At 40.8% G+C, this 15,225-nt stretch overlaps 2 protein-coding genes across 8 annotated transcripts in view; one reads left to right on the forward strand and one right to left on the reverse strand.

Moving 5' to 3' along the window:
• LOC122971352 (leucine zipper putative tumor suppressor 2 homolog) overlaps window positions 1-3,554 on the forward strand; it is a 34,109-nt gene extending 30,555 nt beyond the window's left edge. For all 4 annotated transcript variants that reach the window (XM_044337956.1, XM_044337955.1, XM_044337957.1 and 1 more), the window contains one exon: window positions 62-3,554. In XM_044337956.1, the coding sequence (XP_044193891.1) occupies window positions 62-769 (708 nt within the window). In that variant the 3' untranslated portion in view covers window positions 770-3,554. The remainder of the gene's footprint in view (window positions 1-61) is intronic.
• LOC122971351 (PDZ domain-containing protein 7-like) lies at window positions 3,144-15,159 on the reverse strand. Of its 4 annotated transcripts, none has more exons than XM_044337952.1 (18): window positions 14,928-15,159; window positions 14,211-14,306; window positions 13,777-14,075; window positions 12,650-12,787; window positions 12,373-12,547; window positions 11,673-11,849; window positions 11,426-11,573; window positions 10,063-10,123; window positions 9,687-9,870; window positions 9,246-9,472; window positions 9,000-9,164; window positions 8,725-8,840; window positions 7,609-7,700; window positions 7,060-7,151; window positions 6,811-6,882; window positions 5,440-6,057; window positions 4,811-4,911; window positions 3,144-4,698 (listed from the first exon to the last, which is right to left on the reverse strand). In XM_044337952.1, exons 3-18 carry the CDS (start codon window positions 13,937-13,939, stop codon window positions 4,555-4,557), a joined length of 2,673 nt encoding a protein of 890 aa, XP_044193887.1. In that variant the 5' UTR covers window positions 13,940-14,075; window positions 14,211-14,306; window positions 14,928-15,159; the 3' UTR covers window positions 3,144-4,554. The 4 variants fall into 4 exon arrangements, with proteins under 4 accessions (XP_044193887.1, XP_044193888.1, XP_044193889.1 ...); XM_044337953.1 differs by having other exon boundaries at window positions 13,777-14,004; window positions 14,211-14,312; XM_044337954.1 differs by having other exon boundaries at window positions 9,693-9,870; window positions 14,211-14,312.
• Between the last annotated feature and the right edge of the window lie 66 nt (window positions 15,160-15,225).

A 15,225-nucleotide genomic window follows, 5' to 3' on the forward strand; every position in this document is an offset into this window, starting at 1 on the left:
TGCTTTTCTTAACTGAATGTGTGAATATGCACCCTGAGTAGCGCTGTTCCTCTCTCCTCAGGTCTGCCAGAAGTCGGGGGAAATCTCCTTGTTGAAGCAGCAGCTGAAGGAGGTGCAGGGAGAGTTAGCCCAGCGTGTTGGGGAGATCGTTTCGCTGCGGGGTCAACTCAGAGAGACTCGTGGTGAGCTGACAAACACCCAGGTCCTTCTTCAGGAGGCAAACGGCACAACTCGCACACGAACGCTGGAGCTGGAGGTGTGTGAAAACGAGCTTCAGCGCCGCAAGAGCGAAGCGGAGCTGCTCAGAGAGAAGGTAGGGCGCCTTGAGGGAGAGTTGGTTCATCTCAGAGATGCTTTGGCCAATCAGGGTCCAGGAAACAGACAGTGTCAGGTGTTCCAGGAGGCGGAGGAGCAGCTGCTAGCCTATGAGAGTGATGAGGCGAAAGCTCAACGGCAGAGCAACACTGACGCTCTGCAGAACATGAAGGTGCAGATGGACAGGATGAGGACGGAGCTGGCCTTCGAGCGCCAGCGGGCCGAGCAGCAGTCGGGAAGCTTTGAGGAGGAGCGCAGGATATGGCAGGAGGAGAAGGACAAAGTCATCCGCTACCAGAAACAGCTGCAGCAGAACTATGTGCAGATGTATCGCAGGAACCGAGAGCTGGAGCAGCTCCTGCAGGAGCTCAGTCACGAACTGGAGAGCAGAGAGGAGGACGAGGGCAGCGGCAACGAGATCAACTTTGACGAGATTGCCGCCACAGAAATTTGACCCTCGTATCTCTCCATCTTTTTGATTTGCACTACTGTCTACTAAAGTCTTTTTTTTTTTTTTTTTCACTTACACGTCATAGATGTGGTGTCTAACGTGCTGTCTGGATGAAAAACAGTCTGTTGAGATGACAAACACGCAGATTGGTATCACAAATGTAAAAAGAACACTCGCAGTGTAAAATCAGCTTCACTTTGGTTCTGCCTCATTGGTCTTTTCTCCAAGGAGTCCCACTTGGAAGCCAATGACCTCTATTAGTCGTTAGTAGGCCATCTCAGTCCTCTGCCCCTCCATTAATGTCTGTCTTAGTGTTTGCACTAATAAGGAATCAGCCTCCTGGTCCTCCTTCCCAGTTTTAGGCCTTTTGTGGGAGATTTGTTGTGTATGAGTAACTTCACTCAACCTTTCAAGATCCTCCTCTTCTGTGTTATGACTCCACCTTCCCCGCTGGGTTTAACGCTACACTCCTACTCTGTGTTAGCAGTCAGCTCTCATTAGTACCGTTAATTTAGATGGAGCCCACGCTGTTGTCAGTAAACGTGGGATACCAGACTTTCAGTTAACTATGATGAGCGTGAGTGAACCGGAGCGGGGTGCTAATGACGGTGGATGCATTATGGGTGACGTTATGACCAAGGGACAGTAGAAGGCTCTTCTGTTGTTACAGTACTTTGTTCATTATCGGTTGTCCTGTAGTTCTGGTTGGAGTTTGGTGAAAAAACAAGAGAAAAAAATCAAAATTTCTAACCATATTTGGCACAGATGTGATGTTTTCTTAACTGTGAGAGCAGACAGAACGAAATATTTCTGGAGTCTGATATTCAGTCCTGTTTGTGTCTGAACAGGGAAACAAAATTTAAGCCTCATTAAACTGTATTAAAGGTGGAAATATGATCATGAACATCTGTACAGTCTAATGTAATTAAACACAATAACAGCTGGAACAAATGCTACCTTAACACCTTACGTCCAGTGCATATATAAGCCATATCGGCTTCCCCTTCCTGCACACACACACACACAAAGTTGGTATAGTTTCATTTTACAGGTCAATTTTATACTAATTTCCTGGAAATTTTAACGGTTACATTTTTAGGACATTTTACAGAGAGAGTGTTGCAATTTGGTAGAAATGATTATAAACAAAAATTGAAAAAAGTGTTGAGTTGTTTTAGTTTCATCATATTTGGGTTCATAAATAACCCTAACTCATAAATAATTGTTAATTTGCAAGAACTCTAATAAATGAGACTCTTAACAACTCTTTAACAGACAGAAAATACTTAGTTTTGAGTGTGTAGTCTTGTTTGTCAAACTACATATTAGCATATAAAGTTGTTACTTGAAAACTATAATTACTTTTAAAGAAATGTCTTATGAATTAGGCAGATGGCCGCCCACCAAGAGCCTGGTTCTGATAAATGTTTCTTCCCGGTAAAGGGGACTTTTTCCTCGCTGTTATCGCCAAGTGCTTGCTCATGGGGGAATGTCTGGGAACGGTTAAATAACTTGCAAATTATAAATTAAATTACAAAAAAAACTTGAAAATTTCCAGGAAATTAGTATAAAATTAAAGAATCTATAAAATTAAGTATTCCCGAAAAGCTTCGTCAAACTGTTGTCTGATTGAATTACATCACTTTTCCTGTCATGTAGAAGAGGGTGATGTGGCTAAAATCTTCTGACATGACATATGGCAGCATTAATATACTGTATAATGTGATTAAGATGTTATTTAAGGATAAAATAAAGTCTGTTTTTGGTTAATACAGCAAACTAAATATCCAGCAAATGAAGAAACTTGATCACATTGATGCCAAAATCATGTTGCCATAAAGCAACGGATTTCTGTCACTGCTCCCTTTTAAAACTTCTACTTAATTATGATCAGAAACGTACAACACTTGGAACCCTAAGTAGCTCCTCATGTACCTGGTCAGGTGTCTGACGAAGAGCCGAACGAGGCTTAAAACATTGTACAGAGTTACAGTTTTTTAGGATTAAGCTGTAGAACAAGAAAGATGTGTGGACAGTTGGTCTGACTTACCCAGAGATATTAAAAGGGATAACTACCACTTCATAAACGGTATGACAAATGTGCATCATCTCATGGTATATATATCCAACCCTTCGCTGTTGGAAGTAATGAAATGTACATACAATTTCAGAAAAGTGTCGTTACTAAAGCACAACCACGACTGTTCTTGTATCTGATATTTAGAGAAAATACTGTTTCTCTTTGATTGCTGTGATGCATTACTGAGATGTGTGTATTACATCACTAAAAGAGGGAAAATCATGCACTGAATGATAGGTGTTTTGGTGTAAAGTCAAACTACTCTGTTTCCAACAACCTTTTTAAAAGGATAGGATGTGTTTGATGTGTATTTACTTCCCTGTACAGTTCAAAGGCACACTCATTACCCACCAGAAGACACTTTTTCTTCTATTACTGCTGATTGAATCATCATCCACTGTAAATAACCCCCTAGATACTGACAAATCATACATGATAAAGTGTAAGTTTTCTTCCAGAGATGTCTGTTAATCTCAAAAAAATAAAAAACATAGCCACTGTGAATAGACCAAAGCAATGTCGCACATTATATTTTGCTCCTCCAGTACAGTTCCTGTATATTAACGTACGTGTGGATGTTTGTTCTGGTTCCTCAGTATAATTTTATAATCCACAATATTTGTATGAAGACATTAAATGTATATTTTCATGCTGTACATTTCTTGAACAAACCTACTATGTTTTTAATTAAAAAAAGACAAAATGTAATAGCTGTGTCATTTCGTATTATGAACACTTGAGATTTTTCTGTCCAGAGTTCAGCTGCTTCCCAAGTCAGCAAATCTTATAGTGGTTTAATTTTCTCCTTTAATTTAATTGTTGCACCAAATTATATACATTTGATATTATTGTGTATATTTGCCTTTGAGTTGTTGCAGAAATAAGTTTATTTTTGTCAGGTTTAGTATACTCACCAGGGACATAAAATAACAGTTTTATTTGAGCTGGCTTTTAATTCTTTCCAATGGCAACCTGGATTATTTATTCTACAGTACTCATCTCATTTTACATATATAGGTGATGTTTTAAGTTTGGTGGTTTGTGGGACATCAGGATTATTCAAACTGTCTCTCTGCTGCCGAGTACAGAAATGTCACATGTCTGCCCTCTTCAGGTCAAAAGTATGTTTTCAAGCCAACGTGACAACTATTTTATATGTTCAGGGCTTTTAAAGGCACTCAAGCTACAGTTTGCAGTTTGTCAGCCAGCACATTTTTAAAATTCAGATGCACAGACATACACTGTTGATCCATGACTTATCTACTTATGTGTAGTTTAAGAATTTACACAGTTAATACGACACAACATGTAAAAAGAAAATCATGTCCTTATCAATTGTTGGCTCCTGGTTTGTGATAAAGTGATATACGAAGGCACCAGGGGCACCATTTTCCATGATATGAGGCTTTGTGGGCACAAAAAATTTAATGAACTGTAAATGTTGGTTTACTATGAGTATTTTTGGGATAATATTCCTCTTATAAACTCACTGTGTTCATGTGCTTAATCCTCAAGTCCTGTGACCTGCTGCCTTAAGGCCACTTTTTTGTTGTCCAGTCCAAGTCATGAGTCCTAACTTTAATTTAAATGGCAAAATCACGCACCTGACGTCAGAGCACATCTGCTGTCTCACTGTTAATCACAGTGGCTGACAATCACAGGGCATTTTTCTATTTTAAGGATTTTCAGGAGAGTTTTCAGTGTCTTTTCAAAGGTCTTTGGGGACTCTGACCACAAACACCATGGGGTCTTTGGCCTTATTGCTGAAGGCTTTTCGGATGATGTCGACAGCATGCTGGTGGGTAACTCCATGCAGCGAGACTCCGTCCACGGACACCAACTCAAATCCAGCCTGGAGACACAGAGTGATATGGTACATGAGGTTCAAGTCAGACACAGTAACAGATACAAACCTGCGTACATCTTCTCTACTTCTGTGTGTGTGTCAATTACTGTCGTGTTACCTTGAGCACTTCACAGGTGGAGGCGGCTCCTCCAGGAAAGATCTTCTCAATCTTCACCACCGGTTGGATCTTTGACTCCATCCCACCAGATATACTGATGCCTAAAGTAAACATTTTAGGCATAATATGAAATTAAACACCTATTTAATGTACTGTAACTACCATTCCCTTTATTTAGAACATATTTTTTGATAGTTTTGGTTTGATTTGCCCAGGTTTTGAGAAATCTATCTTTGAAATTTCCACATCAGCACTGAAAATCCACATTTTAAAAAAGTGTCTTTCCAGAAACGGTGTCCCTGATAATCCACAGATCTCAATGTGAACAAGTTTAGTAGGTTTTACTCAATTTACTCTGTACAAAGTAGTTCCAGGTCAAAGTCTTCTGTGGACTTTCCTGAATAATCGTGACATTTTTAGAAAGACACAATGCTGCTGAAATTATTTCAATGTAATTTTTCAGTGCTATGAAAACCCACACTGGGAATATAAAACTATCTGCATGTTTACATTCCTCTTGAGGTAAGTAAAAAAATATATTTTGTAGCTTAAATATTGACAAATTGTATCAATTTATAATATGATTCTGATTGCCAAAAATGTAATCAAACCTAATCAAACTCATTTACCCAGGGACTGTTTGGTCTTTGAGATGCTGACAGCCTTGAGTTCATACTCCTGTTCAGGGTCGGAGCCGTTGACTCCGTTCTCAGAGGAAGCCTGATGGCCGTTCATGTGTCCACTTCTAACTTGGTCTGAACTTGAACTAAACACTTGCGACAACAACGGTCGACTCCTGCGTGGGGCGCTCTGCAGCGTGAATACAGCTTCTTTACTTCTGTCTCCACTTTTCTCATTTTTGCCTTTTGAGTGGCCGTTTTTAAACGGGGTCCTTCCTCTGTCTGAGGCTGTGTTCCCCTTGTCTGAAGTCGAGTGCAGTGAAACCTCGTCAAAGTGGACGGAGCGGATCGTGCCGATGTCTGTCCGGAGAGGAGGGCGGGAGTCATCGTTGCGGGCGAGTAGCCAGTTGGGGAGCATGGGGCTGGCAGAGGAGGGTTTGACGTCTCTGGGGTCTGTGTTATATCCGTCGACAGGTATGTCCAGCAGCGGGGTGAAAGATCTGGAGGTGTGGGACCTCTCCCTGGACACTCGTGGCCCAGACAGACTGAGCTTCTCCAGCTCTCCCAGTAGGTGGCTCTCCTTCTCCACCTCCTCAGCACTGTGGAGCTCAAAGCCTCCCCTGTAATCTGGAAGGAGCACACCGGTCATAATCAGCAGCTTTTTTCATGTTCTGTGCACTTAAAAACATAAGCTGTGGGTTCAAAGAGCTCACGACATAATGGGATGTATGGAGAAAGCAAAAACAGATGGAAAATCATACATGATGAAAATAAAAATACTCATAGTAAACTGATATTGAATTAAAAATCATGAGATACTATGTCAACATTTTGAACAAGTTGAAATCATGTGATACTAAATTTTTATAGTATTTATATTTTTTAATGTATTTTTTTTTCTTTTCTTGGCAGATATGGGAAGGCATCTACCTCAGAACACATGTTGCTCCCTTATTAATCAAATATTTTGCACATTTTTGCCTTGATTGGATGGTGGGCAGTGAAGAGGCAGACAGGAAGCAAAGAGAATGGAGCTGGGGACGTTGCAGTTATGTGGCATGTTTAGTAACCATTTGGCTACCGGGGCGCTCCACTGATAATACTACACAGAAAACATCTAAACCACCTTTTTAAACCATAAGATGTGATTGTTGTAAATTAATGTGTTTTTATGTAACTTTGTGACACCTATTGTACATTTCCATTTTGGTCAGGTCTCCCTTGTAAGAAGAGATAATGTGTATCAAGAGACTTCCTGCTTAAGTGAAGGTTAAATAAAAATAAAACAAAATAAATAGACCTAAGAAAATCTGAGATTTTTATTTTTCAAGGCACATTACATGCAACATTTATACCTAAAAGGACGTGAAAGGTACCAACCTGGGATGGGAGTGATAAGGCGTCGTTTGGGTGCTCGACCAGACATGGGAGAGCGAAGAGGAGGAGTTCGGACTACAATACAAAAAAGAGAGGAATGAGGACAAATTCAACTTTACAGAACGCAGCATGACTGGAACAACAAAGAACTGATTTGTGTTGTATGTTTGTTAAAGTTGCTGCGACAAATTCATCTTTTTTTTGCACATGATCGCACTGATTCTAAACAAATTTTGCACGTATCAAACACACCTGAGCGATACTTGAGGATATCGTAGGCCTCCACTTCAACAGGCGTCACCATGTTATTGAATACAGCCAGGTCAGAGGGAGCAAGCAGCATTCTGTGAAACATGGAAAAACGCTGAGTCATTTTTCCTTATTGTGTTACATTACAAAACGTTTTTAATTAGTCTTCTGTATCTTTTTGTGTAACAATTGGGTTTGAGATGATTATCCTGAGAAATCCTTAATCCCCTTCTGGCAGCTTTTGTAATTCCACTGTTTTCCACTTCAGACTGCCACCTTCACACACACACAGCGGATTTGGATTTAAATATGGGCCACTGAATGGAGTTTACCCACTTCTATATGCAAGCACAAAAGAAAACTTCATGATATAAATGTGTGTGTATATATATATATCAGCAGCAATATCAAGTTGATGTTAGATATATGAAGAAACTGTCTTTAAATCAATCAATCAATAGTATCAAAGTAGGTTTTTGAAAACTTCAGTTAGGTCTGTTAGTCGTTAAGTTTAAAATCATTCCCCGTTTTGTTACCCTCTCTCTTGCTTACCTGATCTCCCTCAGCAGGAGCAGTTTTTCAGGCCTGTCCAGCACAGCCAGCAGGTGGCGTATCAGGTTCTCCACTGACCGTTCAGCCACATACTGTACGAGTAACAATCAAATCAGCCATTTATTACACAGATGACAGTGACTGATGACTAGTTACTTAAACTTGTGAAATGTGACATGTTCTAAAGTCAGATAAATACTGTAAACATAAAGACTCCTTCATGGGGCAGTAAAAGCTGAATTTGAACAGATTCCAACACTTACATGGAAGTTTAGGCTTATCATACTGCGACAAACAGATTAATAGACTTCAAATATGTATAATTTAACAGTCCTTTAAAAGGATAGGCTGGCTATATCCTATGTTTTTCTTTTTGTCAACTTATTGTCAACAAATCACATAAAAAGACCAAAACCAACAACTGCGTGTTAGTCTGTTGGTCAGTACTTCCCCAACGTTTGTGGCACTTGACCCTAAGCCAGTTAGTTCCTACTGAAGACATAAATCTTCAAAATGGCTCACAGTTATATGGTTTCAATTTTTAATTCTTTGACAGGAGTAAATGAGTGCATTTATTGGGATTGATTTTCAGCAGTAGATTTGCTGCTCTACTGAATATTTGGCTCATTAATGCAAATTTAATAGTTTTCAGACAACAATGGAGCTCCATGGCACAAAGGAAAAAGATATCAGGTTTCCTAGCAACTATTTTGATGATTTGATTTGATGATTAATTGCTTTGAGTTAGTTTTTTAAGAAAAATATGCCAAAATTATCTGGCACCAGCTTCTGAAATGTGAAAATTTTCTTCTATGATAGTAAATGGAATATCTTTGGGTTGTGGACTGTTGGTCAGGACAATATAAGACATTTGGGAAACAGTGATAGACATTTTTCACCATTTCTGACATTTTACAGACCATCGTACTTGTTCATAGGATCAATTAATTTATGGTTTTGGTCTTTTCATGGAACTTTTTGACAATTAGAGAAAAACAGAATATCACCAGTCACCATCCTTTAAGGTGATACAGACGATATGGAAACCATGTCTGTGGCAACATCTAAAAACTACACCGTCTCAGTCTGTCTACAGCTGTAAACAAAGCTCCTTACCCTCTGGCACATGTTCATCACAGCAGCCACCTCCTCCTCCGTCAGCAGCCTGCAAGCCATGCCCTCCACCACTCCAAGCATCTCTGAATTTGGCATCGCACTGAGCTGTCGTCCCTCTGGAGACATTACAGGAGAGATTCAGAGCTGGATCACATGACACATGTGACCTGGACCACTTAGTCTTCAAGTTTTAATATTATATTAATATAAGTAAATTAAATCACCCAGTGAGGAAAAATTCTTTAACTCATTTGAGGATGCAAACATACAACTACCTTTGCTGGCCTTGTCTATGGACGGGGACTTGGAGCGCCCCCTGGAAGGGTCTTTCTTGCGTCCACCCCTGAACAGCAAGTTGACGAAGGTCTTTGAACGCTGTAGGGTGCTCTTCTCCTCGGGGTCCTTCCATTTCTGCTTCTTCCCTTTCTCCTGCTTGATCTCTATGTTTGGGTAGCAACAGCAGGTCATTTATGTAATTCATGAACTTTCTAGTACGCTCATCCACTTTCACGCAGCCTCACCTGCCACAGTGACTTGGCTCTGTGAGCGGCTGATGGGTCGGCTTGGTCTGCTGAGAGCCAGCAGCACGGCGGTCTTTGGGGACTCTTTCCTCCCCCTGCCCTCCTCTCCACGGATCACCGTGTCTTTGAGCAGAGTGGTGCGTCCCAGGCTGCGAGTGGTGTCTGCGCCCGTCCTTTGAGAAGGAAGGTCCGTCTGGATGGCGGTCTCAGTGCGTTCGGACTCAGATCTGGACAAACAAACCACCATGATCATGTCTGGTCTAGTCTGTAAGTGTACACATGTTAATTTTAAAACCTGAAGTGTCTGCATTGTAAACAGACTATTCTAAAAGGCCCAAGAAAGTGAAACATTCTGTAAAATTCTATGTTGTATAGGCCTAATATTTCTTGACGAATCACCCAAAAATGGGGAAATCGGAGTAAAAATATAAACCAGCTGACCCTGACCTCTGGTCCTCAGTGGAGATGCAGACGTCCACCATGTCTGAGCCAAATGACAGGCTGGGGGGGAACATGACCTGAGAGAGGCCACTCAGAGAGCTGACCGGAGTCCCAGATGACAGAGAAGAGGCTGAGGAGTTTGAGTCTGAACCCTGGGAAGAAGATTTCTGAGTGCCATTGGCCACTAAGGAAGAAAACAAGAGATTATCCAACTCTAATTTATCTAAATATATTAATGAGTGTCCCTTGTTCTTCACATATTTACAGATAGACCATCAAAGACTAAAAACACAAACAGAAAGACATATTTTTATCTAAAGACTCCACAGTCTTGCAACTTTCCAGATAATGAGACATTTGAAAGACAGATACATACACTTATTGAGCCATCTGTATTCTGCCACCATCTCCTTATAAGCAGGGTATCGTCCTGCTTCCTGTGAAGATATGGCCACAGATATGCAAATGAGATACAGCAGAGACCTTGAAACTTTTATGGGATCACTATATTTGATAAAGAGTAACCCTAGAACCACACAGAGACCCACAAGCTTAAAACTCTTATCCTTTTCAAACAGAAACACATTTCTCTTCCTGACTTTCTAGTAACCTTCGATAGATGGGATGCTTTCTAATTCTAGTGTTTCAGTTTCCACGGGGCAAAGACGAGGGATCCCGAAACTAAACTTGCACAAAACACATCTCTATGCTTTGATCAGCACCTGATCCCAGCTGCCTGGTGAATAATGCACACGGCCTGGCTATTTTTCACAGCGCGAAACCCAAGCTCCTACAAGTAAAGTGAGCGAGGAATATTACGACTGCATGCCAGCTGTCGGCTCTGCCACACACACACACACACACACACACAGAAACACACAAACACACACACATGAACTGCTGCTACATCGACTGTGTGGTGACGCCGCTCATGGAGTGTGTAGTTGGTTTTCGTGGGTGACCGAATTAAAGATGAAAGGTAGGAAGCAGGTCAGAAAGTTAATGCACGTCAGGTTATTTAACTGAGGCAGCAATGAAAGAAGCAACATGCTTCCTAGTAACAAAGAGTCATTATGGAAGGTGATACACTCTCTTCAGCTTGTCGCTAACACCAAACATCCCCACATTCAACTGGAGACAACTTTACTTCTACTGACAATGTTATATAAGATAAAGGCTCCCAGTATCTTTTCATCTTTTAAACTAATTCTCCATAACTCACACCTTTACTATATTCTGATGAATGACAAAAGATTATAGAATTTTATTATTTTTCTGTCAAGTCTGTTTACTTTTACTTCCTGGAAAACAGTTTATGTAAATGAAGACTTTTCTGACCATGAATCATGAAAAACTGGCAAAATGCTGTTTCTTTTAGACATCATGAATATATTCTGTTCATTTTAAATAAAAAAAATTCAATTTGTGACAGCTGAAGGTTATACACAAAACATTTTTGAACAACTTCCTCACTTTCTCTCTGTATTTACTCCTGCCACATCGCCCTGTTTCAGCTGGAAATACACTAAAAAGTTGTTTTCTAGTAATGTCTCTTAAGTGAGGTGTTAAAAAATGAGCGATACAAGATGTTTTTCTTGATGAGAATGCATAAATATGTTAAAATTTAGAATCAGTGACCAATGCTACTCAACCAAACAACACAAGTGACGTCTTGCATCCGTTTTCCTCTGTTGTGCTCTTATGAAATCATAAATCAGGGCCATCGTTATCCTCCTCACCTTGATGGTCAGCATGATGTGAGTGTGGCTCTTCAGCACCTCCACAGCATTGCTGTGACTGATGTCCTCAAAGCTCACTCCATTGGCAGCCAGGATCTGGTCCCCCATTTTGATTCCATTCTGCTCAGCCAGACCACCAGGATCCAGTCTGAGACAACAGGGGAAGGAGAAATTATAAAACAGCTTAATAAATGCAGTCAAAGAAAATGAATTAGAATCTCCTGTTTTCCATGTCAGATGTACCTACTTTGAGACATAGATGCCCAGACCAAACTCCTTTCCCCCTCGGATGTTGAAGCCCAGGCAGTAGTCGTCAGAGGTGGTGTACAGGTGGACAATCCTTTGGAGGGCGCTTCCTGAGCTGGCCTCCGAAGGTGTCCGTCCGCTCTCCTCCACCACCATACGCCTGTGTATCAAGTCCACCCTGAAAAAAATGCAGAGGACACATTACTGTAGGGCTGCAACTAACAATTATTTTCATTATCAATTAATTGTTTGGTCTATAAAACATCAAAAACAGTGAAAATGTCCAAAAGATATTCAGTTGAATATACTGTAATGTAAGACCACAAAAAACAGCAAATTCTTACATGTAATAACCTGGAACCATCAAATCTTTGGCAATTTGCTTAAAAAATTACTTCAACAATTAATTGATGAAACGTTTGGTCTATAAAACATCAAAAACAGTGAAAATGTCCATCACAATATCGTAGAACACAAGGTGACATCATTAAATGTCTTGTTTTGTCCAAAACCCCCAAAATGTTCAATTTATTATAATGTAAGCAGCAAATTCTCACAGTTAACAACCTGGAACCATCAAATCTTTGTCATTTTTGCTTGAAAAAATGACTTAAACAATTAATCAATAATCAAATTAGTTGTCTTTTGAACCACAGTTGCTCATAATTAAATTATTTAAAAATTATATTTATTTTTTTTACCAGGTAGTCTTCTCCTTGGAGTAGCGGATGCCGGGGACTTTGCCAACTCGTCTCACCACCATCCTCAGCCTGTTGCTGCCTGTGAGGACCTTCACGGCGCTGCTCATGGTGATGCTCTCCAGGCTGATGCCGTTCACCTCCACCAGTTTATCACCTACCAGCAGGCCTGCCTCCTCTGTGCACAAACACAGAAACACGATTGGGCACAAACGCAACACCATAAATCCAACGTGTGACATCCATGGCTGTATTTCCACATTGTAGTATTCTAGCTTACCCGCTGTACTGTTATCCTCCACTTTGCTGACAAAGATGCTGAGGCCGTGTTCTGAGCCTCCACGCACGCTGAAGCCGAGCTTTCCATCCACACTCTTGTCCACTGTGATTGTATGGAGGTCCTCGCTGTCATCTCCGCCTGTAAATATCACACGATGGTGTGTTAATAAGCTTTCAGTTGTCTACAATTATTTAAATAAGGTCAATCAAGCTTGTATTTGACTGCTCTGCTTTATTTGACCATTCATAACCTACAGTGGTGGTTCTCTACTTTTGGAAAAACCCACCAGGGAGACTCAAGATTATTTTAGAGGGTTGTCAGATAGTTGATACGGGTTTGAGAGTCTAAGGATAGGGGATGGTGTAAGACTGTAAAGAGGCAATATGTAATTTGTGGCTATATGAATAAAATGGACTTGTTTTAATAAGTAGCAAAACATTTTCATATTATACAGACATCCCCATGTAATTATTTTACTTCATTTCTCTTTTTTTCTGAGATATTGAGAGTTCTTAAGCTTTTAGGCTTACTTTGATAATTAAAATGACAGATGTGAAAAAGTTATATTTAAGGCTTGTGAGACATCAGTTTCACGAAAACATCAGACTGAATTTTGCCAAATGCACACCTGGTGGATTAGTGCATAAGATAATAGTAACCTGAAAACAGAATACAATGAATATATTGTAGTCTATGGATATTGAGTTGCTAGTCCCAGTTTATGTATATATTCTACCAGTTATTGATGGTGTAATTGTCTCAGGCGTTTGTGTGATTTGACTCCTTTTTGATTGGTTGTTGCAGTCTGGGCTCTGGTATGAAGATGTTTCATGTTGTGAGTTTAATGCTTGATGAAGGTTCACTACCTTCTTTTACATGTTCTCATGAAACAAAAACAAGTAGTACTAGACGCAGAAGTACTACAACGCAGAACTTTAAGTATGTAAGAACCCTGCTTAGCTGGTCTCATCTTTGCTGTTCCCACCTTACCAAATCTAATCCAGGCCCAAATTTCTAAAAGAAATACCAACAATTCTTTGTCTTCTTTGACCTATAAACCAAAATGAGCCAGTGTTTAGTCTACATATTGTAATATGCTCTGTACAAGCAGCCCAACTGCTCCTTACCATCCACAGGAGAGTTGATGAGGATGACCCGGCCCATGGGTGAGGAGGATCGGATTCCCCGCCGGCGCTGCTCCTTCTTCCGTAAGAGGTTGCGTGTAGCCGTGTGTGACCCTTGGGTCCCGGGGGTCTTCTCCCTGCGGGACGGGTCTGACGAGTGAGCCATGGAGGCTGGCAGGGTCCCCTTTCACACACACGCTCCACCGGGGGCTCAGCTCCGGGTGGAGGAGTCTACAGCAGCATACAGCAGAAGGAAGGGGATCCTCAGGCAATTTGTCCTCTGTGTTCCCTGCATACTGAAACTATATGATGTTCAAGTTTGGATAAAGAGAAGATCACAACTGCGCTGTAAACACACACATGCATTGTGATTATCTGTGTAATGTGGTATTTGTTTGTAGCTTGCTAGTAGAATGAAATGGACGTATCCAACTCACCGATGCAGGCTGCTTTTTGACATGATAGCTGACCCTTTGGCTTCCTGGAGTCACACTTTGGTCCATTCCTGCCCATGTTGCATCTCTCTCACCTGTCTGAGTCTCAGAGAAAAATGATGAACACTTTCTGTATAAATAATCACATCAGGAACACAAATACAGCATTTTTTTTTAACACACCAACATATCTAAAGTACGTATTAAAGATTAATTGTTCATCTTTTGGAAAGCAAATCACATTACATAAATGACATTGATAGACAGGCCCAAAGATATACTGTATTTGTCATTGCAGTGAGGTTAGAAGTAGGATTTAATAGGTTTATTTAGCTCAGGCCTGACCCACTTAGAGTCAGGATGTCACATGGTGTGATACCATGGTTACATGTCACTAAACTTATCCCGTGATAACAGTGTGTCCTCATGTCGTCACCTTGGGGTTCCCCCAGGCCTCAAGTAGCCGTTCAGCACCCTGGACAGCGACACTAAAAAGCGTGCAAAGTTGCGGTTGCGCCGATGCGTGAATTTTACCTTTTAACGTACAATTATCAAGACGTAGATTTAATGACGTTTAATTGCGTCATTATTCAATACGTCACTGTATTATATCAACTTCAGTCGGCTACTTATTCCTAAAACAGTGTCTCATACTTGCAATACAGCAACTGTAGAGTTTTTATACAGTGTATTGCTTAAGATAACAAACAAACAACTTACCACACATCTTACGTTTCAAAACCAGAACACCGCAGACAACAAGGCATGTGTTCTTCTTAAATACTGCCCGACAACAGATACTGAAAGGAAACGCAAGTAACTTGGCGACACCAAAAAGTGTTCCTTGTATGTTAATTCATCCCGTATTCTCTGAATTAACGAAGCTGAGTCGGGTACTCAGCCTAATAGAGTCCATATTGGGCAAACCAGCTCAGCGCACCTGGCTGGGACATTTCTGTCGCGCGTTAGGGCCCGCCCTCAGACCATGTCCATTGGCTGGATTGTTGTTGATTGAGAG

This window comes from Thunnus albacares, chromosome 20 (assembly GCF_914725855.1).
Source record: "Thunnus albacares chromosome 20, fThuAlb1.1, whole genome shotgun sequence".
NCBI classification, from domain to species: Eukaryota; Metazoa; Chordata; class Actinopteri; order Scombriformes; family Scombridae; genus Thunnus; species Thunnus albacares.